At 46.8% G+C, this 27,168-nt stretch overlaps 1 protein-coding gene across 3 annotated transcripts in view; it reads right to left on the reverse strand.

Moving 5' to 3' along the window:
- Positions 1 to 27,168, reverse strand: part of KCNN4 (potassium calcium-activated channel subfamily N member 4) — a 141,376-nt gene that overhangs the window by 100,890 nt on the left and 13,318 nt on the right. For all 3 annotated transcript variants that reach the window (XM_030211696.1, XM_030211695.1, XM_030211694.1), the window contains 2 exons: positions 10,839 to 10,934; positions 8,152 to 8,570 (listed from right to left, as the gene is read on the reverse strand). In XM_030211696.1, the coding sequence (XP_030067556.1) occupies positions 8,152 to 8,570; positions 10,839 to 10,916 (497 nt within the window). In that variant the 5' untranslated portion in view covers positions 10,917 to 10,934. The remainder of the gene's footprint in view (positions 1 to 8,151; positions 8,571 to 10,838; positions 10,935 to 27,168) is intronic.

Genomic DNA, 27,168 nt, shown 5'->3' on the forward strand with positions numbered 1-27,168 from the left:
TTCATAATCTAAGGGGTCCTTTTACTAAGGTGCGCTAACAGATTTAGTGTGCGCTAATGATTATCATGCCCTAAATGATGACACCAATAGGAATATAATGGGCGCCTTATCATTTAGCTCACACTAAATCTGTTATTGCACCCTAGTATAAGGATCTCTAAGTGAGTGAATGGGTACAGGAGTGTGTCACAGCGCTGAGATACAGGAAGGAACGAATGGATACAGGAATGAGTCACAGGGCTGAGATACAGGAAGGGATGAATGGATACATAGGTGTGTCATAGGGCTGAGATACAGGAGGAAGTGAAGGGATACAGGGATGTGTCACACACACTACTACTACTACTACTACTACTTAACATTTCTAAAGCGCTACTAGGGTTACGCAGCGCTGTACAATTTAACATGGAAGGACAGTCCCTGCTCAAGGAGCTTACAATCTAAAAGACAGGTGTACAATCTAAAGACAATCTAAACAATCTAAAGACAAGTGTCTTTAGGGCTGAGGTATAGTTGGGGGAGAATGGATACAGTGGTGTGTTGCAGGGCTGACCTACAGGAGGGAGTCAACGGATGGAGAATATGCTAGGGGGCTGAGATACAGGAAAGAATGGATATGGGGTTGCACTATTACAAACCCACAACCATAAACACTCCAGACCTCACTCTCCCTATTTTAGATAGCCTCAAAATACTTGGTGTTACAATTGACCGCAATCTTACACTTCAGAACCAAGTAAACTCCACTATAAAAAAAATGTTTCACTCATTGTGGAAACTCAAACGTGTAAACCTTTCTTCCCAAGGGAAATATTCTGTAACCTAATACAATCAATGGTACTAAGCCATGCAGACTACTGCAATGGAATTTATGCAGGATGTAAAGAACAATTCACAAAGAAACTCCAGACAGCCCAAAACACAGCAGCCAGGCTGATATTCGGTAAAACACGATTTAAAAGTGCCAAACCCCTCCGAGAAAAACTGCATTGGCTCCAAATCAAAGAACGCATCACCTTCAAAATCTGCACCTTGGTCCACAAGATTATCTACGGTGAAGTCCCAGGATACATGACTGACCTGATAGATCTACCAACCAGAAACAGAACTGGATCATCACGAACATACCTGAATCTCCACTACCCTAACTGCAAAGGACTCAAATACAAAGCAACCTATGCATCCAACTTCTCCCATATAAGCACACAACTATGGAACGCTCTGGCAAACGCTGTGAAAACAATCTACGACCATCTAAACTTCAGGAAATCACTAAAAACCTACTTGTTTAGAAAGGCGGACCCCACTGACCCAACATAAATGTCTCAACTCTGCAACACAGCAAAACCAAAGATCGTACTGGACATTATTTAACCCTCCCTTTCTTCGACCCCTAATGTGTTTGAAACATCCCTACCTTATTCGACCCTAACATCATATTGTATTTGTTCCTCTACTGGACTTGGCGAACACCTTTATGGTACTATCCTGCTTAATTTCGAAAGGAGAAAAATGTCCATGTTCGGGAGATGGGCGTCCGTTTCCCGTGGGCGGCCAAATCGGTATAATCGAAAGCTGATTTTGGTCGTCTTCAACTGCACTCCGTCGCGGGAATGAATAAAGTTGACGGGGGCGTGTCAGAGGCGTGGTGAAGGCGGGACTGGGGCGTGGTTATCGGCCGAGCGCACCCATCTCTGCTCGGCCGATAATGGAAAAAAGAAAGGCGTTTTTAGCGAGAATTTAGGACACTTTTTTTGGACCCTTTTTTCTCACGAACAGGTCCCAAAAAAGTGCCCTAAATGACCAGATGACCACCGGAGGGAATCGGAAATCACCTCCCATGACTCCCCCAGTGGTCACTAACCCCCTCCCACCAAAAAAACCCCACTTGCAAAAACCTTATTTCCCAGCCTCTATGCCACCCTCAAATTCAGTACCCATCTCCATGACAGCAGAATGTGTTCGATCCTCTCACAGCCATTCCCTCGGTCAGATGTGGCTCTCGGGTGCACTGCAGGGTCACATCAGCATTGCATTGTGGTGGGTGTGGTATAGGGCTCCGTGATTTCACTAGCTTGTATTACAGTCTCACGATGTTGGTAGTTGGTAGGCTCTTCTCCCATGGTGCTTTTCCCTCTGCTTACTGAGTCAGAGTGTGCCCTGTTTTGTTTCCGGTAGTCCACGAGGTAGTGGCCATTTTTGTAAGTCCATTTTAGATCCCTTTCGTGTGTTAGCCACGTTACAGAACTTAGTTCTTACCTTGAATGTTGCTGAAAGAGGGCATTGTACACCATTCTGCCAGCTCTGAGCTACTGCTAATCTTAGTACCAGGGAGACTCGTTGCCAGTGGAGCACAACCTCTGATCTGCAGTTAACTGTGAGTAAACGCGGTTATTGAAATAAAGGACGTTTTCAGCGAGATTAGTCTTACGGTGTGAACTGCTGTGCCAAGGTTATACAGCAGCAACAAGTCCTGTCCCTGGAGCAGTTTTAGTGGGTAATGCAGTGCACTTCAGGCAGGCGGACACAGGCCCATCCCCCCCTACCTGTACCACTTGTGGTGGTAAATGGGAGCCCTCTAACCCCCCCTCCCCCAAAAACCCACTGTACCCACATGTAGGTGCCCCCCTTCACCATTAAGTGCTATGGTAATGGTGTTGAGTTGTGGGGAGTGGGTTTTGGGGGGGGGGGATTTGGGGGTCTCAGCACCCAAGGTAAAGGAGCTATGCACCTGGGAGGTAATTTAATGTTTTTTCCTATTTTTAAAAAATGCCCCCTAGGGTGCCCGATTGGTGTCCTGGCATGTGAGGGGGACCAGTGCACTATGAATCCTGGCCCCTCCCACGACCCAAAGCCTTGGATTTGGTCGTTTTTGAGTTGGGATGCTTCGGTTTCGATTATCGCTGAAAAACGAAAACGCCCAGCTCAAACAAATGCCCACATCTCAAAAACGCCCACATCCAATGCATTTGCCTGGCACAAACCGTATTTGCGAAACTAAAGATACACGTCAATCTTTTTCGAAAATACGATTCGGCCCACCCCTTCACGGATCCGTTCTTGGAGATGGACGTTCTTACACATGGGCGTTTGCGTTCGATTATGCCCCTCTATGTAAGCCACATTGAGCCTGCAAATAGGTGGGAAAATGTGGGATACAAATGTAACAAATAAATAAATTATAGTGTTAAACTACTGGAGAGGTATGAATGAATATGACTAATTTGTTTGTCACTGACAGAGATTATTTATTTATTTACTTTTTTTTTTTGTTACATTTGTACCCTGCACTTTCCCACCCATGGCAGGCAATAGAGAGTTAAGTGACTTGCCCAGAGTCACAAGGAGCTGCCTGTGCTGGGAATCGAACTCAGTTCCTCAGGACCAAAGTCCACCACCCTAACCACTAGGCCACTCCTCCACTCTCATTTATACCCCACATTTTCCCAACTGTGTCAGGCCCAATGTGGCTTACATAGTACCAAGGAGAATCTTGTATGCTGCTCCCTTGCATCCTTTGACTTGTATAGCTGTGACTCCTTGCCTTAGCAGTGTTTGGGTGGAACAACTGAACAGTAAGGGGATCCTTTCTGATTCATGATTCATCCTCTTGATGATGTTTATAAGTTGCCACAGAGATGAATGTATGTGTGTGAGTGCAGGCAGGCAACTTAAAGTATGGCTTTCTAGTATAATGCTATACAGTCACACCCTGAATTAAAACAGACTGGAGTGCCGAACTTGATGTTAAATACACAGAGCTAGTGACAGCCTGTTGTAATGTGGAGCTATCTCAGTAGTTAAGTAATTCCCTGGAGCCCATCCAATGTAAATGATAAAGATTGCATTCATGGGGTCACCCACAATTGTACCCTCTGAAGTCTAGCTGTCAGCTGCCTAACCCTCCACGTAGTACTCTATCATGCCCTTCCCATAATGCTCCTCTAGGGTGGCTGTTCTCCAACTCACTTCCATACTATGCACCGTTGGCATTATTTTCCCTAAGTGCCAACCTAAAATTAACTGCTGCTGCTTTTACCCTCACTCCAACCCACAATGCTCCACAGGTTTCATGGTCTCTTACGATATGCCCTCTGCTCCCACCAATGATTTCCACTTCCTAACTGTCCCAGATTACCATAATGTATTAATTGGTCTCCTTTCATATTTCAACAGATACCTATAAACCCTGTCATGATGCAGGGCCACCGAGACAAGAGCTGGGCCTGGGGCAGGGCAGCTGAAGCCTCCTGCCCCACTCTGGACGCAACCACTGCCCCCCTACTCGGGAAGCAGCTTCCGTCTCTGCACCTTGCTTGCTCAGGCCACTCCCACCCCGCCCCCTACCTTCCTGTGCCAGTGCATCTGCTCCTCCCCGGCCTTCAAGGGGGGACCTGGTGCCGAGGTCTGTCTCTCGCTTGCTCCTGTGTGTCGGGACTGGGTTACCTCAATCATCCGGGTCCCGAGAGGAGCAGGAGAGAGACAGACCCCGGCACAGGGCCCCCCTTGGAGGCTGGGCCTGAGGAATTTTGTCCCTCCTGTCCGACCCTCTCTGCGGCCCTGTCATGATGTACCACAACCTTAAATATCGTTTCCCTCCTCCTTGATGCACCTGAATCAATTTTGTACCTTCACTTTTCCCATAATGCAACAGGAAGCCCACTCCTCCCCCCCCCCTAATTCCATGTATGGCACCCAGATTTTGGCGCCTAAATTTGCATGTGATTCTGAGATGCGCATGAAACTTAATTGGCTATTGAGCCATTAATGAGCAATAATTGGCTGCTAACAAATTACTGATGTTAATTGTCACCAATTAGGATTTGCTCACACATCTGGCTGCATGGTATATTATAATGCATGGCACCCAAATCCCATCTCAGGCAACTCAAAAGGGGGAGTGTCCATGGGAGCAGCATGGGTGTGTCATGAGTTTCATAAAGTTGTGTGTGTTGTTACAGAATACTGAGTCTCCGCAACCAACTTGGCCGCCAGCATTTACACCAGGTTTCAGTAGGCGAACGTCTGGTGCCCGAATTTAAGGTGTGCATTATTTATGCCTTTATGCAGCTCTGAGAAGTTGGGCTTTTGCACACTGCTAGTGACTTAACTATGGATACCTAGAAGAAGGCCCGGCGAAATGGGTGCCTGTCAGGATCCTAGTTTTGGGATAAGTGTCACTGAATACGCAGTGTGTGTTATATTATCATTGCTGAAATGATTTTCATGATCATAAAGTGTATATACTGAAGAATGTTAAGCACAGTTGAATTCTAATTGCACAAAAAATATGATAAAAATATATGAAAAGATATACAGTTCACAGATTAGCAAGGAGTTTTTTGACCTATGATTACATCAATCGTTGAAAGTTAAATACTGTAGTCCGCCAATGGTAGACATTCTTTGCAATGTCTGAGGTCTTTTTCTCCTGCTAAAGAGAGTTTTTTGACATACTGAGGTCAATCTATAATTTTTTAGTTCACTTTTTTTGGGAATCAGCACTAAGGGGGAGATTCTATATATGGCGTGTAAAAAATCAGCGTGGAAATCAATGCTAAGTGTATTCTATAAGCAGCACCTAGATTTAGGCATGATATATAGAATATTTTTAGTTATCTCAGTGCCTAAAACTATGCACATGCATTTACACCAACGAAAATGTGGTGTAAATCCCGGAACGTAGATTTAGGCGCACTGGGCCATATTCTATACCTATGCGAGTAAATTTCAGAATGCCTATGAAACATTCATTTCCCCACCCATAACCACACCTCTTTTTGCCTGCTCACGTTAGAAGATAGGCACACTGCGTTACAGAATGCACTTAGCGAGTTGTGCGCATAAATTCTAATTATTGCCAATTAGTGCTCATTATTGCTTGTTAAGAGCTGTTATCAATGCTGATTAGCTTGTTAAGCCAATTAAGTTACACGCATTGTTATAGAATATGCTTGGATTTTGGCACAGATCTCTAGGTGTGCTATATAGAATCCAAGGGTAAACGCCTATCTTTTCCAGTGCCCATTTTGGAGCACCATTTATATAATCCACCCCAATATATTTTTTCTTTTCCTTTCATAATATTCTAGAAACTTGGTCCACTACGAAAAACTTCAATATTCTAGAGCTGGGGTTCTTAAGCAGTGGTGCCCCTATCCCCAAGAGGTGTGAGAAAAGGACAAACAGAGCCCGGAGAAAGGTCTTGAAATTTGAGGCAAGTTATTGAAACTTTCTAGACTGAGTGAAGGAAGTTATTAAGACAGTTATTGGTAGTATAAGTGTGCACTACTGTAATTTTAGTGACATGTTAGCAGCTAACATGTGGAGGAGCATTTTCAAAAGGATGTGCAAGTCAGAATAGGGACGTCTGTGTCAGAAGCTCCCTCAGGGATGTCCATCTCATATGTATTTTCAAACAGGATTCAGCCTGTTTGAAAATACGTGAAATGGACATCCATGCGCTGGAAATGTCCAGCATGGACATCCATTTTACAAACTGAAATGTCCAAATTTTGAACAGGGAAGGACATCTGCATAACAGCATTCTTAGAAAATGGCCACACAGACATCCCTACAGAGCAGAGGGTCAGCCCAGTGGTTAGTGCAGTGGACTGTAAATCAAATCCCACTTTAACTCTTTGATTTTGTAATTGTGAGCCGTCCAGGAACAGAAAAATACCTACTGTACCTGAATGTACACCACGTCAGTAGCCTTCAGGCTTGCAGGTGACATATATTTAGGTACATTTGAGGGGTATATGAGTATATAAGTATTGCCATAATGGGACAGACCGAAGGTCCATCAAGCCCAGCATCCTATTTCCAACAGTGGCCAAACCAGGTTACAAGTATCTGGCACAAGATCCCAAAATAATACAATACATTTTACACTGCTTATCCTAGAAATAAGCAGTGGATTTTCCCCAAGTCCATTTTAATAATGGTCTATGGACTTTTCCTTTAGGAAGCCTACCAAACCTTTTTAAAACCCCGCTAAGCTAACTGCTTTTACTGCATTCTCTGGCAATGAATTCCAGAGTTTAATTATAAGTACTTTTACTAAGCTGCGGTAGCATTTAATTATAAATACTTTTACTAAGCTGTGGTAACGTTTTTAGCTCACAGTAGAAATCAGCTGGTAGTAAACACCCATAGGAAGATAATGGGCATCTCGGCATTTACCGCCAACTGATTTGTTTTTATTAGTACTCTGGAACTTGATATACTGCCTTTCTTTCTGTGGTTACAATCAAATTGTTTTTCATATTCTATACAGGTACATATTTTATACCTGGGGCAATGGAGGGTTAGGTGACTTGCCCAGGGTCACTAGGAGCTGTGGTGGGAATTGAACCCAGGTCCCCAGGATCAAAGTCCACTGCAGTAAGCACTAGCCAATTCCTCTACTTAGTGACATTCTGGAACATATTGCCAGTAGATGTTCATAGTTGTTATGATTATTTTAAATTTCAAATGCTGATAAAAGCATATCTGTTTCAGAAATTCTTATTGTGATTTTTATTGTTTAATACATTGGATTTTTGTAAATGATTAATTAGCACTGTTTGTTAATCTGTTCTGAACCTATTTGTAGGGATAAAGCAGACTGCAGGTATCCATCATCATTATAGAGGTGTCATGCCTTAATCTCTTCAGTGGAGAGCAGCTCAATCAGAGCACCTTTCTGTAACCTGGATGTTCCTGAAACAGATCTAAATAAGGATGTCTTTCTTAGACATGGACATTTATTCCCCTGTGGAAATCACTGTTGGATGTTCATATTTCAGGCCTTCCCTAGTCCTGCCCAGAACATGCACCCTTGCTATTTGGATGTACTGTAGTGTTGGACGTCCCTATTCTGCCTTTGCAAAATCGGGATTTGGATGTTTCAAGCACACAGGTGTCCATTTTGGCCTTTTGAGTCATCCATATGCTTCAAAAATGAGTGCCTTAGCGATATATGTAACTGTCAGTAGACACTAGTGGACACATGGTTTAGGAAGGGGGTATGAGGGTTTCATTAATTGGTTGAAGAGGTACAGGAACGAAAAAAGGTTGAGAACCCCTGCTCTAGACTATCCTTTTCCCATAACATCCCAGGAGCTGATTATGTCTCTGTTCTCCACTCTTCCCATCCTTCCCTCTTACCGTTCACAGACAGAGAGGATCCAGGAAGCAATGACCCACAGGCCGACAGTTAGTATTAGCAGGACTCGTCCCGGACAGGTATTCATCAAGATCTTCATCACAAAATGATACTGGAACTTAATCTTGTTGAGGGAGCCAATGCTTCTGTAGGAAGCATCCACCAGCACACGGCTGTAGAGTAGGACAGTCCGAGGCAGCAGGTAGATCCTTAAGAACATCAAGATTGAGAGGACCACATCTATGTCAGAGAGGAAAGCAGGATGTTCTGACATCATGTCCCCAACGGGTTCAGTAGAGCAAGTCTTCTCTGCAGGGAATGGATGAACTGCACACGCCACCAGCTCTAACAGAATCCAAGCCAACTTTCTGGCGCTTACAGCAATCCGCCAGTCATCCAGCGAGTTGTCCACCATGAAAAGCTACCATCAGATCAAAACAGAAAGGTGAGGGTGAGAAATCAGACATACCAAACCTCAAAACAGTGCTCCAGTTGACTCCATGTTGGCTGGACAGGGTGAGTCAGTCTTGGATTTTACTCCTGTTGGTATAATGGAGTCAAACCAGGACTGTCTCAGCTTGTTAAGGCAACATGTCCAGTTGGGTGCCGTTGACTCCCAGGTATTATTGATGGGTTTGTGGTTAATGCCTAGGAGAGGGTTGTCCAAGTTCAGTTCTTGAGGGCCTAAACAGCAGAGTTTCAGTCCATGCCTAATGAATATAGATGAGACAGATTTGCATGCATCTAACCTTTGTAGTGTACAGATAATCTCACATCATGCATATTCACTAGGAATATTTGAAAACCTGACCCATTTGCAGCCCTGAGCTTTGGACATCCCTGATCTAGGATCGCACTGAATAAGGAGTTGCAAGTGCCTAAAGTCCCTTGAAAACTTCAAAAATATTAAGCTCCATAGGATAGGTGGGAAAATGTGGGGTACAAATGCAACAAATAAATACAACTCATTTTCTGATTGATGGGATATAATTCAAGGCTGAAAATGAGTTGTTAGGGACTTGCTAATGCACTGTCACTAAGAAGCTTCTGTATGGAGCAATGGCTGATAACTTTGAAGCAACATAAAGCGGCTGAACCCGAGTTCCTGATTTAATGCCATGGCTCCTTCAAAGAGTCACAGTGTAGGTGTAGGAGACACTTCTCCATCTTACAAAACAAGACTTTTAAAAGACTCTGCTAATCTTCAATAAATTAGTGTAACAGGAAGTTGAGAGTATGTGCTGCTTCTCTGGAAAGAGATAAGGAGAGCTGAAAGGAATCTCTGATAGTCATACTATCTGCCTGGCACAGTCGCCAGCCAAAGGTGGGGCCCGGAGGCATTTGCCTCAATCTAACAACTCCAATTCAGTGGCAACTGGGCAGCTAATTTATGCTACTGTTTTTTTCACAGAGAACAAGGGGTGCAGAAACAAGGAGAGAGACTGAAGGGAAGGGGAGAGAAAATAAAGAGACAATGAAAAAGCACAAGAAAAATGGAAAAACAAGAGAAGCGGGGAAGGGGGAGAAAGAAGAAAAAAAATCAGAATGAAATGTGAGAAAGAGAAGAAAGAAACATACACACAGGGGAGAGTAATACAGAGAGAGAATGAACATTAACAAAGAGAAAAAGTGTCAGATAAAGCAGGGAGACAAGAGAGAGGAAAAAAGAGGGAGACCATGTGGTTAGAGATCTCCCTGTCCTAGCATGGAGTGAGAGCTTTTCCTTCCATCCAGTGTGGACAAAATAATAGCAATGTGAACAGGAAAACTAGGGGAGCCAGATTGCCTTTTCCAGCTGTAAATTACTATGCTGCTCCGAGTCTTCCTATGCTGGGGACTGCAGGGGTCCCTGGTTCCAAATGTGGTTCGAATATAGTGCACTGGGCAGATTTTGCCTTTTGGTGTTGTGGTATCTGCATTGTGGTGGATTTGTTGAGACAGCTACAATATTTGCTCTCTGTAATATCAAGCTGCATGTGCAGGAGGGACTGCCTTTGTGGGCTTTCTCTAGCCAAACCTCTTGCACACACACCCATGGGCTTTATTTGCTCAGTAAGCTAGACGGATATGAAACGTTAAAACGGTATTTGGCACTTGAAGCAGAGGGAGAATGATTGATGAGTAATTTTTCCTTTGGTTTCTTAAACTCTCTCTTCTCGGGCCAGGTTTAAGGATTGGGCAAAAAAAAAAAAAGCCCACAGCCCAACAGGCTGGTACACTTTTGACGTAGTTTCTCTTCTCCCCTAGGTTCCAGTTCCCACAGCTTCAAGAAAGGGGGGAAAAATTCTTGGGGGGGAGGGAAGAGGGGAGAAAACAAATGTTAGCACAATAGTGCTGTGGGACTTTTTGCCCAGTTCTTAGACTTTGGTTTATTGTTTTTATTTTCCAGTGGATATTTTGCTCCTCTCAAAGCTGCTGGGAAGGGTAGAAAACACACCGTGTCAGACCTGAACCAGTGACCTGACCTTGGATGGGGGAGAAGGAGGATTTGCATGATCCTTAAATCTGGCACTTTGGGTTTTATTTAGTAAAGATTTGTTTCCAAAGGCAAAGAATAGGTGAATGTTGTTTTCTAAGGTGAAGCTGGTTGATTCTTTTCTTTTTAAATTTCAGATTCTGAAGCATAGGTGAAAAAGTTTGAGAGGACAGGATCCTTTCTTTAAGGAATCTGGATGCATGGGGGACTCACCTGGATTTCCTTGGTGTGGAAGGCCACGATAAGAACCAGGAGAACTCCAGTGGACAGGCTGATGGTGCATTTCACCATGAAGAAATAGAGGAACCACTGGAAAACATTAAAAAGATGGGGAAGTCTTGGTCATCACTGAAGAAAGCAAATGAGCACTCAAAGAGCAAGAATAGAAAATATCCCAAGGAGCCCTCTAAATGACCCAGATTAATCTGAACATCGTGATCCACTTGAGGAGTTCTCCCACACTGTGCAGAGACTTGATTTCATTAAACAAAAAATATAACGGCAAAACTACAAGTTCCTGGGTGGGAAGCAGTGGCAGATCTGATGATGAGCAGTAAAGCAGCACCCCCCTGATTTACTGAAGGATCCTTTTACTAAGCGGTGGAAAAAAGGGCCCTGCAGTAGTGGTGGGGGCTGTTTTTCCCACGCACCAGAGCCCTTTTTACTTGAGCAAGTAAAATACCCCCCCTCCACGTGGCCATGTGGTATGATAACCCTTAACACATGACCATGCGGCGGGAAGCACGTTCCGCTACCCATTGAGGTGGTGGTAAGGGCTCCCACGGTAACCCGGCAGTAACTGGGTAGCACACGGCGATGCCCAATTACTGCCAGGCTAGCTCTGCGCTACAGAAAAAAAATTTCAGGCACGCTGGAAATGGTGCATGCTCTAGCCACGTTGGGCCAGCAGAAGTTCCGGATTAGCGAGCGGTGGATTTACTGCTGCTTTGTAAAAGACCCCCTTAGTTTTCATTTTGTTTAGGGTTTAACTGGTCAAGAGAAGCTCCTGCCTAGTTAAACCCTGCTGAGCTGGCCTGCCATCAACATTCAGTAGCAGTTACCTGGATAGTGACACTGAATATCACCGCCAACCAGGGCCGCCAAGAGACTGAGCCCAGCCTGGGGGGCCGTCGACCCCCACCAACCAAGGATCACCGCTGCTGCCACCCTCACATAATCACTGCCCCCCCCTGCTGCCGCAACTGCACATACCTTGGCTGGCGGGGATCCCATGCCCTGACAGCAGAAGAGGTCTTCCTCCAGCACTGCTCTTCACTCTGCCACATGTCCTGCCCCTGTGGCTGCTTTTTCTCTCATGCCGCACATGCTCGGTTTCAAAGGGAAAAGCAGACGCTTGGCAGGCAGTGCAGCAGAGTGAAGAGCAGTGCTGGAGGAAGACCTCTTCTGCTGGCGAGGCTTGGGGGAGGGACCCCCGCCAGCCAAACCAGAGGCCCTGGCCTGAAGTCCTGCTGTGTCTGCTCCTCCCCAGCCTCCAAAGGGGGCCCAGCACCAGAGCTTTCTCTCTCCTGCTCCTGTCGGGACGCGATCACCCGAGTCCCGTCAGGAGAAAGAGAGAGAGAGAGAGAGAGAGAGAGAGATGTCAGACTCAGAAACAGAAAGAAGGAAGAAGAGGACCTCGGCTGGAGGGGGTTGGGGTCCCCCGCCAGCAAAGGTAGGTGACAGCGGGGGAAGGTTGGTGGCGGGAGGGGGGTCGAGAGGGTCGTCGGCAGGGGGAGGGGTCAAAGTTGGTGGTGGTGGCGGGGGCGGGTGGGGGTTGGCAATGGCGGGGGGGGGGTCGGCGGCGCCGGGGGGGCTAAAATGTGCCCCCTCACCTCAGGCTCTGGACCCCTCTCCCGCCGAAGTCTGGCTACGCCCCTGGCTCACAATCTAAATTTATATTTGAGGCAATGGTGGTGGTGGTGGGGGGGGGGGGGTATGTGACTCACCTGAGATCACAGTTGCTGCAGTGGGATTTGAATGTGTTCCCCTGGTTCTTAGCTAATTGCTCTAACCATTAAGGTACTCCAGGTACCATCACTGTCTTCAGAGGTCTGTCTATTCCTCCTACTCCAGTGCATTGGCCTCCAGTGGACAAGAGGAGTTACCCTCCTGTTTACAAAGCTGCACTGGCGGCTGCCAGTGTGGTAATGCCGACACATCCCATTCACTTTGAAAGGGTTGCTTCGGCACTGCCGCACAGCTTTGTAAATAGGTGAGTTAGATAGCAGTGTTTACCTACTGCTTCCCTTCTGCAGTCAGAATCATAGGTGTAAAGGGGCATTTCTGGGGTATTGCAGGGGGGAGCCCAATGTGAATCTTTGCCTTAGAGCTGCCAAGCAGAAAATTGGGTCAGACACTGTGTTGTACAAGAGAGACCTAGGATGAATCCAGCCAAAGCAGCTGCACATTAGGTTTTATACAAACTCCCCAGATGTAGAGACCACCAGACATCACACAACAGTGATACCCACTAGCTGGCTTTGATATCTTTGTGGAGACCGGACGCGAGAAAAGGTCGTCCGGGCTCCGCCCCAGGGTTTTTAAACCCCGTTTATTCTCCTCCCCTACCAGCGGGGTGCCCTTTGGTGGCGGGAACGAGCCCACCCTGCTTCCATGGCACCCCCGCTGGCGCGAACGCGCATGCCCCTCGGTGCACGGCGCCATGTTATCTGCGGCTCCGTGCACCGATGGGGCACTGCGCCTCTCTTCAATCATAGCCTGGGCATCTTGGGCAGACAGCAGTTACCGGAAGTTAAAATGAGGAACAGAAGTTCAAAAAGAAAAAGCTGGGCTTCTAAAGAAAATATAACCTTTCTACACATTCATCTTTCAAGTATGAAATGTAAATTAGAAAGAAAATAAGAGGTGATCCTGAATTTCATGTGAAGTGCTAGTCTCTGTTTTGTAACTTTAAATACATACCTTACTAAGAACAGCCTACAGAACCTTCAAGAAGTTCTTAGGTTAAATCCCTGACCTGTCCACAGGGTGAGCAAAGTGTAACATACTGAGTACACACCAAGCAATGTTTAATTCTAAATCTTTTTGTCCTTACTCCCCACTTTCCCCATGTTAAGGACATTTACTTTCTGTTTCTGGTTCCTTTGCTATTACCCAGCTTAAGGCCAAAGCGGCCAATTCTGTGGTTCGACCGCACAATTGGGCGGGTTTCACGTGACAACCGCGGTTTTCTTCGAAAAGCCGTGGGTCGCGGAATATTGGGCGGCTTTTTGCTGCTGCTGCTGCGGGTTGGCTGTTTTTTCTCGTGGACCAATAGAAGCCCCACGAAGGCGGGCTGCCGGCTTCTTTTAAATGCCTGAACATGCCTGCGTGGCGGCGGGAAGCCTTTCAGAGTCTCACACAGAGTCATTCTCTACCTCTTCAGTCTACCATGTGCGGTGAGTTCAGTAAGTTCTTTTCTTCATGGGGGGGGGGGGGTATGTTTATGATTGTGGTTACTTTATTAATATTTATTTATATACTATGATTTATTTATAATTTAATATTTAATATAATATTGATATGTATATTGACTTCATTAATATTTATATTGACCTCATTAATATTTATATTAATATGGGGCTGGTTTGGGGCTGGAAAAATTTTGCCATTTGGCAACACTGCTTAAGGCACCATTTTTATTTTTATTTATTTATTTGTTGCATTTGTATCCCACCTTATCCCACCTCTTTGCAGGCTCAAAGTGGCTTACAATACATCATGAGTAGTGGAAAAGTGTTAGTATCATAAACATTTAGTATTGCATGATCTTGTTAGTATGATGATAAAAACAAAGTAGTAGTATACAAGCAGATTTTAAGAAACAGTTCTGAGATTAAATAGGTGAGTTGTGTAGTGTAGGTTCACTTGGGTTGGTCTTTTTGGTATGCTCTTTCAAAGAGATGGGTCTTCAGTAGTATGCGGAAGTTCGTTCTTTCGTAGGTCGATTTCAAGTTGCACGGCAGTGCGTTCCATAACTGTGTGCTCAAGTAGGTGAAGTTTGACGCGTGCATTAGTTTGTATTTCATTCCTTTGCTACTGGGGAAGTGCAGATCAAGGAATGTGCGGGATGATCTTCTGGCATTCCTAGGTGGTAGGTCTATTAGGTCAGACATGTAAGCTGGTGCGTCTCCATGGATAATTTTGTGAACTAGTGAACATATTTTGAATGTGATGCGTTCCTTAAGTGGAAGCCAGTTTAATTTTTCTCGTAAGGGTTTGGCACTTTCAAATTTAGGTTTGCCAAATATGAGTCTAGCTGCAGTGTTCTGGGCTGTCTGGAGTTTCCTGATTATTTGTTCTTTGCAGCCGGCATATAGTGCGTTGCCATAGGGTGGTAAGGGGTGATTCTTCTACCCACCTCAACACCTGTAAGTGTTCAAGATGAAACTTTTCAAACACTCAGTTCCCGTCCATAGAATGCAATTTCCTCTCAAATACACTCTGAAGGTAACTGTGTTTTGTTATTTTTTTTTTTTATATAGTATTCAAGAAAACCAAGTTGTTTGAAATGAAGTTCTAGTCAGTTCTGCATCTCATGTGGACGAAGCCACACTGGACAGGAGAAGCAGCGGAGGTACTCTTAGCAAACTGTTCTCTCTCTGGAGATATCAGCTCTGAGAGGGACAGGATGTGGAGCAGGTGACTTGGCAGGGCCAAGAATTTGTAGCTCTGTGAAACACTGAGTCACTGCAAGAGCAGCTGGTTCCTGCCCCTTCCCTTCCACCCAGCAGGTTTTCATGTTTGGAGTCTGTTTATGTTTGATGTGCACTTGTGTTGTCCAGAAAAATGTGAAACCAAAGCCTTCATGGAGTACTATTGCTTATAAACGCACTCTGAAATTGTATAATATACCTAAGAGGCAGATTGGGGTAAATCACATACAGGGGAAGAAGGGTCTTGTAGCATAGGAGCCAATTTATCTAAATTATTGAAGTTGCTAAATCCAACAGAAATCACCTCTCTCTGGACACAGTCCAAGACTTTGTTCAATATTGAAGGTGCTCAAGCAACCATAGCATGCAGAGCTGCCTCCTATGTCTCATAGTGGCATCTAGACAAAGAGTGATAGTTGGGCTGGGCAGACATACACTGGAACAGGGAGAAGCAATGGAGAACAGCTATCTTGAACAGGATTATGGCAACAGAGGTTAAAAGAGCAGAGAAAATCTTTTGCAAGTTTTTGCAATCCAAGCTGTCCACCTTCCAACTGTTTGACAGTACCTCTTTAGTGCGATAGGTCCTATTTTGTGGAATGGGTTACCCCTAGGACTGCTGCTAGACAATTCCCTAGTTGGGTTCAAGGCTGAACTCAAGACTCTTCTTTTCCCCAAGGCCTATGGCCCCTAATTGACTTTTTCACATCTCGATTGGACTGGAGCTAGATGATGTTAGCATCAGTTCTGCCCTTCCTACCCCTCCCTATCCCTTTTATATTTTTCTCTTTATTTTTCTCCCTCCTTGTTTTTCCCTTTATTGTCTCTTGTTTTTAATGACGTATGTTATACTATTTTTTGTTGTTCATATTTTTATTGTAATCCGCTTCGAGAGGATTCTCAAAAACGGTATATCAAATAATAAATTTGAAAACTTGGTAAGAGAGACATTGAAATTAAGTCCTGGGACACAGGGAGGATGGACATTAGATGTACAGAGGGTACCAGGGAGTGGAGGAGTAGCCAGGGAAGCAGAGGCTCACTATGACCTTGGGCAAGTCTCTCCCAATGGCGTAGCTAAGGGGAGCCTTGGGGGCCTGGGCCCCCCCCCAAATTAAATCTGGGGCCCCCCCCCAAATTAAATCTGGGGCCCCTGGTTTGGTTGGTGGGGGTCCCCAACCCCCGCCAGCTGAAGCCTTTCTCCAGCGCTGTTCTCTGTGCCTTGCTTGCCCTGCTTCCTCTCACATCACGTTCATGCTCGGTTTAGCGAAACTGAGCATGCGTGACACTTTGGGGCAGCGGTTATGGCAGGGAGGCAGGCCAAACTATGCCCCCCCCTCCAACACACACTTTGGACTCCAGACCCCCCAAATGTTGAGGTCTGGCTACACTTCTGCTCCCTCCACTGCCAAAGGTACAAAGTTAGGGCTAGATTTACTGATGTGTATTAACATAGTAACATAGTAGATGACGGCAGAAAAAGACCTGCATGGTCCATCCAGTCTGCCCAACAAGATAACTCATATTTGCTACTTTTTGTGTATACCCTACTTTGATTTGTACCTGCGCTTTTCAGGGCACAGACCGTATAAGTCTGCCCAGCACTATCCCAGCCTCCCAACCACCAGCCCCGCCTCCCAACCACCGGCTCTGGCACAGACCGTACAAGTCTGCCCAGCACTATCCCCGCCTCCCAACCACCAGTCCCGCTTCCCACCACCGGCTCTGGCACAGACCGTATAAGTATGCCCAGCACTATCCCCGCCTCCCAACCACCAGCCCCGCCTCCCGATCTTGACTAAGCTCCTGAGGATCCATTCCTTCGGCACAGGATTCCTTTATGCTTATCCCACGCATGTTTGAATTCCGTTACCGTTTTCATTTCCACCACCTCCCGCGGGAGGGCATTCCAAGCATCCACTACTCTCTCCATGAAAAAATACTTCCTGACATTTTTCTTGAGTCTGCCCTCCTTTACCAGCTCTGCCCCCCCCCCCCCCCGATCTCGACTAAGCTCCTGAGGATATTAGCATTCTAATGTTCATTATTTCATGCTCCATTGTTGTAATTGGGCCTATTTACTAATATATCACATTAAAGCATTAACACGGCTTAGTAAATGAGGCAATTAAAGTGTATGTTTTCCAAGGACAGAGAAACACCTACTATACTGAATGCAACTCGCCTTAAGCTACCATTTAATTGACACTTTTACCCAGCTTTTTCTTAAGAATAATGGTTCATGGTGGATTACAAAAGATTACAATTTAAACATAATTACAACAAAAAAAAATAATAAGAGAAAGCGTGCAAACAAAATCCAAAATGGCAAAGTTTCAACAGGAAACGATTCATAGCCAAAGAAACGTCATGAGCTAAATCTAAATAAACTTAGGTGGAACTGCATGAAGACAAGTATCAGGATGGAGGAAGAATACAGAGAAGTCTTGGAACAAAGAGAGAGTTAGAGGAGCAGAGGAAATTGGGACAGAGGAAGGAGGGAGTTAGAAGGGCAGAGAGAATCAGGAGGGGGATACAAACAAGTCTTGGGAAAGCAGGAGGAAGGGGAGAGGGATTAGGGAGGGGGATACAGAGAAGTTTTGAGGGAGAGGAGGGAGTTAGAAGACAAGAGGTATTAGGGAAGGGGATACAGACGTCTTGGAAAGAGGAAGAAATGAGTTAAAAGAGCAGAGAGAATTGGAAGGGGGATATAGAGAAGTCTTGGACAGAGGGAGGAGGGAAGATGATACAGAGAAGTCTTGAGATCAGGGCCGCCGAGGGGGGGCAAAATTCCCTGGGCCTCCAAGGGGGGCCCAGCGCCGGAGTCTCTCTCTCTCCTGCTCCTGACGTGACCTGGGTGATCACATCCTGACAGGAGCAGGAGAGAGAGAGAGACCCCGGCACCGGGGCCCCCTTTGCATTGCCTGACTAGCAGCTGCTGGGACCTCAGGCCGCGCATGCTCAGTTTTGAGACTGAGCATGTGCGACCTGAGGAAAGCAGCCGCAGGGGCAGGCAATGCTGAGCAGAGAAGGAGCCGCACCGCCTGCAGCTGGTGGGGCCAGCCAAGGTACTTCGGGTGGGCAGGGGCGATGATGATTCTGTGTGGGGGGTGGCGGCGGTGGTGATCCTGGGGGGGGGGGGGGGCGGCAGCCCTGCTCTGGGCTCGGCTCACTCTCTCGGCGGCCCTGCTTGAGATACAGGGAGGCAGAGGGAGTTTGAAGTGTAAAAGAAATAGAAAGAGGAGAGAATTAGAAAAGCAAAGGGAATGAGGGGATACATATTTGTTGGTACAGAAAGAAGATAGACATTAGAGGAAAGGAGGGAATGAGAAGGAAAGATAGAAGCCTGTGTAGACCAGAACTCCCTAAACCTGTACTGGAGGCCCCCCAGAAGATGGGTTTTTCTAGATAGCCACAAGAAATGTATATGAGATGCGTTTGCTTACATTACAGACCCAGTCTAATTGCTCTGCTGCATATTCTGAAAACCCATCTGGCTGTGAGGCTAGGTTCAGAAGCCCTGCCGCAGACCCTTCTCTCTTCAGACATGTAAGAAAGAGCAGTGGGATGTCTTTAACCTGTACTAACATGTAGAAATTATGTCTGTCTGTCTGTAGGAAGAGACGGTTTCTGTTGAAGATTAACACGGATGTACCTGATTGAATATTTTGTTCCCACTCGTGCTTTAGAAGACAGCTTGACCGGTTAGCTGGAATTTATTTTCTTTCCCCAGTGCAAAGGCATTTGCTCTTTGTAGACTCAGGCCCAGATGCACTAAACGTTTTTCATCGTTAAATGAGCCCTTAAGGAAGAATTTCCTATCCTTTCCATGCACTAAAGCCTATTTTTCGACGGCAGTAGCAGCTAACGAAACTGGAATGCAAATGAGAAACTACCATTGAAATGTAGACAATTTGGAATGCACTAACCATACCGACGATAGCAACGATTCACTTACCACCAGAAATTTAACGTCAGCTCAGACCTGTCGTTAAAGCCTGAGCTGTCATCTCCCCACTGCCCCCTGCACGATGAAAAACCAAATTGCTGGCATGTTTTAAAAGAAAAGTGGCTCCCTGCTTCCCTGTGCCCCCCCCCCCCCCCCGAAGTCCCCGCTGCTCCCCGCTGCTCCGTTTGTGAAATAAAAGCTTTTAAAAAAGAAACCTTTGCAGTTGCTGGGCTCCCCCTCCCTTCCTGTGTCTCTCTTCTTTAGTCGGCAATGCTCCGCCTCCTGCCCTCCTCCACCTCCGTGCCCCACCCCCCCGATTTCGTCCCCGCCGCTCCCCCCCCCCCACCGGACCCCCCCTCCACCATAATGGCCGGTGCAGCGCCTCTCACCTATGTTTGAAGGCGCTGCACAGGATGGATCAGCTATTCTTTAGCTCTTATGTCTCCTCCGATGTCTCCTTTTTCTTCCAGTGTCCGCCCTCCTCTGACGTCAGCTATCTACGTAGATAACTGACGTCAGAGGAGGGCGGACACAGGAAGAAAAAGCATGCTTTGCGCATGCTTTACGAGCCGATTACCGACGGGGATTAGTGCATCGTTCTTTCCAATACCGCACCAAACTTTTTGGGGCTGTGTTTTTGGAGCATGCTTCGTTATTTCAGATTCGGTAAAGGTTTTTACGTTTCTGATTTTTTTACGTTTGCTTGATGCATCTACCCCTCAATGTCTTCTATAGAATGCATCTCAGGTAAAGGGCAATGCTATGCTAGGCAGAGGAAGGTACAAAACTAATAGCCTTCAGTTTTTGGCAGGAGAGTTAAGGTGATTGTTGTTTGTTTTGCAGAGCTGCCAAGTTACCCATTCCAGGAGGGTGACTTTTTGGCCAGTCCTGGTTTTAAACGTACATCCCAAAGCATCCCATGATTCTATCCCTTGCAAATCAATGCAATAGGTCCCATAGAGGGGCATAATTGAACGAAAACGTCTATCTCCATGGGCATTTATCTCCGAGAGCGGGTCCGTGAAGGGGCGGACCGAACCGTATTTTCGAAAAAAATAGATGTCCATGTTTTATTCAACAATTTGTGAGCTGGGCGTTTTTGTTTTTCAGTGATAATGGAAAATGAAAGCACCCAGCTCAAAAATGAATAAATCCAAGGCATTTGTTCGTGGGAGGGGCCAGGATTCGTAGTGCACTGGTCCCCCTCACATGCCAGGACACCAACCGGGCACCCTAGGAGGCACTTTTACAAAAACAAAAAAAAAAGGTAAAAGAGCACCCTTCCCTTGTGTGTTGAGCCCCCCAAATCCCCCTCAAAACCCACTGCCCACAAGTCTACACCATTACTATAGCCCTAAGGGGCGAAGGGGGGCACCTACATGTGGGTACAGTGGGTTTGGATGACTAAGCATTAAGCAGCACAATTGTAACAGGTAGGGGGGGGATGGGCCTGGGTCCACCTGCCTGAAGTCCACTGCACCCCCTAACAACTGCTCCAGGGACCTGCATACTGCTGCCAGGGAGGTGGGTATGACATTTGAGGGTGAAAATAAAAAGTTGTGAAACATCATTTTTTGTGGTGGGAGGGGGTTAGTGACCACTGGGGGAGTCAGGGGAGGTCATCCCCGATTCCCTCTGGGGGTAATCTGGTCATTTAGGGCACTTTTTGGGGCCTTATTCGTGAAAAAACAGGGTCCAGGAAAAGTGCCCTAAATTCTAGCTACAAACGCATACTTTTTTTCCATTATCGGCGAAAGGCGCCCATCTCTCCTCGGCCGATAACCACGCCCCAGTTCCACCTTCGCCACGCCTCCGACACCCCCCCGTCAACTTTGTATGCTTCCGCGATGGAGTGCAGTTGAAAACGTCCAAAATCGGCTTTCCATTATACCGATTTATTCGTTTTTGTGAGATAAACGTCTATCTCCCGATTTGGGTCGAAATCTAGGCGTTTTTCTCTTTCAATTATAAGGTGGATAATGCACCAGGATGAGATTGGCAGAAATCCAGGGACCAGCCAAAAAGTTTCCCTCCTGGAATGCGTAATTGGCAGCTCTGGTTTTATTGATGTCATGCCTGAGGCATTGTGGGATGTGCAGTTTCTCATCCATCCTATGTAAAATCATCACTACAGGGACCAGAATGCATCATAAGGAGAGAACATGCCAAACTCCAGGTGTGACCTAAGGCAGTGATCTTCATTATTAGCTATAACAGAGACAATTAAATACCTGCATGGCATAAATACAAAGGAGGCAAGTCTTTTTCAATTGATAGGAAGCTCTGGAATAAGGGGCATAGGATGAAGGTGAAAGGGGACAGACTCAGGAGTAATCTAAGGATTAATGGAAAGGGTGATGAATTTGTGTAATGACCTCCTTGTCGAGGTGGTGATGAAGACTGACCTGAATTCAAAAAAGCTTGGGATAACTACATGGGATCTCTAAGGGAAAGCAAGGGATAGTAGATGGCATAGAGGGGCAGATTGGATAGGCCATATAGAGGGGCATAACTGAACGCGAACGCCTATCTCCAGGGGCATCTATGTCCGAAAACGGGTACGTGAAGAGGCGGGACAGACCGTATTTTCAAAAAAAAAAAATGGACGTTTTTGAGCTGGGCATTTTTAGTTTCCATTATCACTAAAAAAACCAAACGAGCCATTTGGTTGTGGGAGGGGCCGCGATTCGTAGTACACTCGCCCCCCTGACATGCCAGGACACCAACTGGGCACCCTAGAGGTTAGTGCGGTGGACTTCAGACAACGCTCCCACATGCATAGCTCCCTTACCACGGGTGCTGAGCCCCCAACCCCTCCCCCAAAACCCACTACCCACAAATGTACAACACTACCATAGCTCTTAGGGGTGAAGGGGGCACCTACATGTGGGTACAGTGGGTTTTGCAGACCTCCCATTTACCAGAACAAGTGTTACAGGTAGGGGGGGATGGGCCTGGGTCCGCCTGGCTGAAGTGCACTGCGGTACCCACTAAAAGTGCTCCAGGGACCTGCATACACGCAGGTCTCTAGGACTTGTTGCTGCTATATAACATTGGCACACCAGTTGACACCTGAAGACTAATCTCTCCGAAAACGTCCTTTATTGGAATAAGCACGCTTACTCACAGTTAACTGCAGATCAGAGGTTGTGCCCCACTGGCAACGAGTCTCCCTGGTACTGAGATGAGCAGTAGGTCAGAGCTGGCAGAATGCTGTACAATGCCCTCTTTCAGCCACATTCAAGGTAAGAACTAAGTTCTGTAGCGTGGCTAACACGTGAAAGGGATCTAAAACTGGCTTACAAAAATGGCCACTACCTCATGGACTACCGGAAACAAAACAGGGCACACTCTGACCCAGTAAGCAGAGGGGAAAGCACCATGGGAGTAGAGCCTACCAACTACCAACATCGTGAGCATTTGCCACAAGCTAGTGGAATCACGGAGCCCAATACCCTACACCCACCACAATGCATTGCTGATGTGACTCTGCAGTGCCCTTAACAGAAAAGGTGTCACACTCACCCGAGACCCACATCAGAACCAGGGAAATACTGTCACAGGATAGAACACATTCTGCTGTCATGGAGGTGGGTACGGCATTTGAGGCTGGCATATAGGCTGGAAAAAAAGTTTGTAAAGTGGGATTTTTTTTTGGTGGGAGGGGGTTAGTGACCATTGGGGGAGTCCGGGGAGTTCATCCCCGATTCCCTCCGGTGGTCATCTGGTCAGTTGGGGCACTTTTTTGGGACCCTGTTCATGAAAAAAAGGGTCCAAAAAAAGTGACCCAAAATCGCGGTAAAAACGCCTTTTTTTCGATTATCAGCTAAAGACGCCCATCTCTCCTCGGCCGATAACCACGCCCCAGTTCCGCCTTCACCATGCCTCCGACACGCCCCCATCAACTTTACCCGTTTCCGCGACGGATTGCAGTTGGAAACGCCCAAAATCGGCTTTTAATTATACCGATTTGGGCACCCACGGGAGAAAGACGCCCATCTCCCGATTTGGGTCGCAATATAGGCGTTTTTCTCTTTCGATTATAAGCTGGATAGTCTTTATCTGCCTTCATTTTTCTTTATTATTTTTCAAACAGGGACAGTTTTGGCTTAGCAGCTTTAATGTGAGAGCCAAAAACATAGCTGAACAAAGTGACAGGTGCCCTGGGTCCTTCTTCAAAGAGACAGCTAGCCTAGTTGTTCAGGCACACTTAGACAAACCTGTGTAATTAAAATGAAGTCTTTCGCCTCTGCATTGTCTGTCTTCCTCTTTCTGTCATCCCCACATGCCCTCTCTCTCTCTATCTGCTACTCAGTCCGTTTCCCTCTTTCTCTTCCAGTGCAGTCTCTTCCAATGTGAATTGGAAGAGAAAGAGTAACATGGTAACACAGTAGATGATGGCAGATAAAGACCTGTACAGTCTATTCAGTCTGCCCAACAAGATAAAATTCATAGCATAAGGTATGATGTGATACTACATATGTATTCTTGATCTTGATTTGTCCTTGCCATTTTCAGGGCACAGACCGTAGAAGTCTGCCTGGCACTGGTCTGGTTCTCCAACTACTGAAGTTGTCATCAAAGCCCCACTTCAGCCCATCCAAATCTGTCCAGCCTTGATCAGGGCACAGACCGTAGAAATCTGTCCAGCAGTGACTGTGCTTCCAATTGCTGGAGTATGATAGAAATGGGCTGAGGGAAGATGGAGAGAGTGCATGTGGGGAAAGACAGCATGAGGGAGACAACGCTGAGGAGAAAGCCTTCATCTTAATTATACAGATTTCACTGCATTGGAAGAGACTCGCTAAGGATGCCTTTGCCGTGGTCACCACAGCACCTGTGAGACTGTCTTACTACTGCTAGGGCAGTGAATTTGACTTGATTCTTTCTCTTCCCCAGCCCATTTCCCCCTACATGCTCTTTACATGCCTCAAATCTCCAACCCCTCCCCCACACACTCCCTTTTCCACTACACACTCTCCTCCTACCCACCCCAACCAATCTCAGCCTCTGCCCATCTCTCCCACAGTGGCATAGCTATGTGGGGCCGTGGGGGTCTGGGCCCCCCAAATTTCCTCTGGGCCCCTGGTTTTGCTGGCAGGGGTCCTCAACCCCCTCCAGCTGAAGCCTTGTCCACACCAGTCTCCGGCGCTGCCTCGTTGCCTGCCCTGCGCTGTCTTCCCCTCATGTCTGGCACGCTCCTTTTAGTGAAACTAAGCATGCTCAATTCACTAAAAGGAATGTGCAGGACATGAGGGGAAGCCAAGGTATTTGCTGCTGCAGTGGGTGGAGAGTGGCAGGTCAGTGAGGCAGCGGGGCGGCAGACCAAAATGTGCCCCCCCAACTCGGGCTCTGGCCCCCTCCCACTGCGAGGTCTGGCTACGCCCCTGCTGTCCTATTAGACAGCTTCCAACATGCTGTCCCCGTATCCACCCCTCTACAGAGGCTTGCTGCTGGCGCTACTTTGGGAACACATACTGCTTTCTCATGGCATCACATAGCTATTAGCAAGAGGCGGGCAAGAGGTTTGGTTCTGTGCAACTCAAATTCACTGAAAGCTGTGTGGTTCTGGAAGAATATTTGTTCCAGTGGTGAAAGCAGAGCTGCCAGGTTACCCAGTTCAAAGAGGAAGATTTTAAACCAGTCCTGGGTTTCAGACAGCAGCCCCATCCTAGGACCTTCAGCACTGATTTCAGTACTTTTAGGATATAAGTTCTAAACCAGGACTGCCCAAAAAGTCTCCCTCTCAGAACTGGATAACTTGGCAGCTCTGTGGAGAAATGTACTGGAGAGAAGAAGGAGGCATTTAGGGCCTATGAGGGCAGGGTCTTACAATGAAGAACACTGGTCTAAGGTCTACCTTGATTATACATGTAGGAATGGTAAAGTAATGCAGACCATCTTGTGTATTGTTCTCTGCAGAGAAGGCTTAACTTTCTTTCAACAAACCTTCACCACTGAAGTCCTGACTAAGTCTGTTACTCACTCACAGAATCTTTGAAAAAACTTCGTCTAGACAGGCTAAATCTTTTGCCACCCTCAGAAAGGAGGCGGCCAGGAACAAACTCATCTCTGCAATGACTGCGCCAATTAACTAGGAATCTTTGAGACTTGAAAGAAAAACTCTAGAACTGGAAGCTTGCTCCTCTTTGTGAAAGTTATAGGGCCTTCAGAATAAATAAATAAAGATATTTTCCAAAATCACAGAATGGAAAAATTCTCTCTGTGACTCTGGGTTCACTAGCCCCTGGATTCTATATATGGCATACCAATGTGGGTGCCCAAATTTGGGCAAAGATCCAAAATTTGTATGCAAGCTAATGAGCCATTAACAATCAACGAATTTGGATTTACGCACGTATCTTCCTATGTGCCATTTTATAATGCTGTGTGCCAAAAGTGTCTTGCACACAACCCAAAAAGGGGGCGTGGCCATGGGAGGGGCATGGGTGGGTCTGGGGCATTCCAAATATTTAGGCACAGTGTTATAGAATACCGGGGTTACACGCCCAGCTTGTGTGTCAGGATTTACACCAGTTTTCAGCAGGTGTCTTTCTTTCCACCCAATGTTGGGCACAGGAATTCATGCTAACACTGTTCTCTCTAAGCCAGGGGTTCTCAATCCAGTCCCCAGGACACACCTAGCCAGTTGGGTTTTCAGGATACCCACAATGGATATGCATGAGATAGATTTGCATGCTTTACCTCCATTGTATGCAAATTTATCTCATGCCTATTCACTGTGGGTATCCTGAAAACCTGACTGGTTAGGTGTATCCCGAGGACTAGGCAGGGCCGCCGAGAGGGGGAGGTGGGGGGGGCAAGGTTCCCCAGGCCTGGCATCAGCAAGGCTTCCCGGAGGCAGGCAGAAGGTTCTGCTTCCTCAGTCTGTCTCTTTCCTGCTCCTGTGTGTTGGTCCCGGCACACAGGAGCAGGAGAGTGACAGACTGAGGGAGGAGCAGATGCAGGAAGGTAAGGTGGTGAGGGGTGGCGGCACACCGAGTTGGGGGGTGGCAGCACACTTAGGGTTACCATATTTGCCCCAAGGAAGAAGAGGACACATGCTCCATCCCTGCCCCCTGTCACTCCCCCTAAGGGTGTCCTATCTTTCCCTCCCCTCTTTTAACTTACTGTAGTGCCTTGGTGGTCTAGTGACCTCTTCGGGGCAGGAAACAGCCCCCTCTTTCCTGCCCGGCGCAGCTGTAGACTGTCTTGCTGCCTCCCATTCTGGCACTGATTCAAAATGGCTGCAAGAGTTCAAGCAGTGACCTTGCAAGACTTCTGCAAAACCCGCCCAGATGTCCGGCCGTGTCCTCAAAAAGAGGACATGTCCGGATAAAACTGGATGTATGGTAACCCTAGACACACTGAGTGGGGGTGGGGGGTGGGTGTGGCCCATGGGGGGCAATGGCTACAGTGGCCTTGCCCCTGAGTAAGGCCCGGCTCTGTCTCTCGGCAGCCCTGGGACTGGGTTGAGAGCACCTGCTCTAAGCTGACTGGGAGTCTTCTAGCTACAGTCCTGCCAGTGAGGGGGGGGGGGGGGGGGGGGGACGGTGCTGTTTCACTATCACATTTTCAATAGTGAGGGACAGGCAAGCTCTGCAGGACTCCAGGGAATCTGCCTGTCCATAATGACTGAAAACACACCACCCTCTACTGGTAGCAATGCAGTCAGAGGACACCCCCTCAGCTTAGAGGGTAAGTGCTATTCAAAAAACGGCATTCAGCTTGGAGTGCCCTTTACAGAATAGAGCTTGGCATGGATTTTTCCTGGTGCCTAAATTTGAGCACCATTTACTAAGTGCCAATAGCATTCAAGCAGTTTCTGGTGACATGCCCTTGTTCTGAAACAGACTGGGTGCAAGAGTACCACTGCGTCCCAGTCCCCATACAATGGAAACAACAAAACTATAGGAAAGAAGTCTTCAGTTCTCCACAA

This window comes from Microcaecilia unicolor, chromosome 8 (assembly GCF_901765095.1).
Source record: "Microcaecilia unicolor chromosome 8, aMicUni1.1, whole genome shotgun sequence".
NCBI lineage: Eukaryota > Metazoa > Chordata > Amphibia > Gymnophiona > Siphonopidae > Microcaecilia > Microcaecilia unicolor.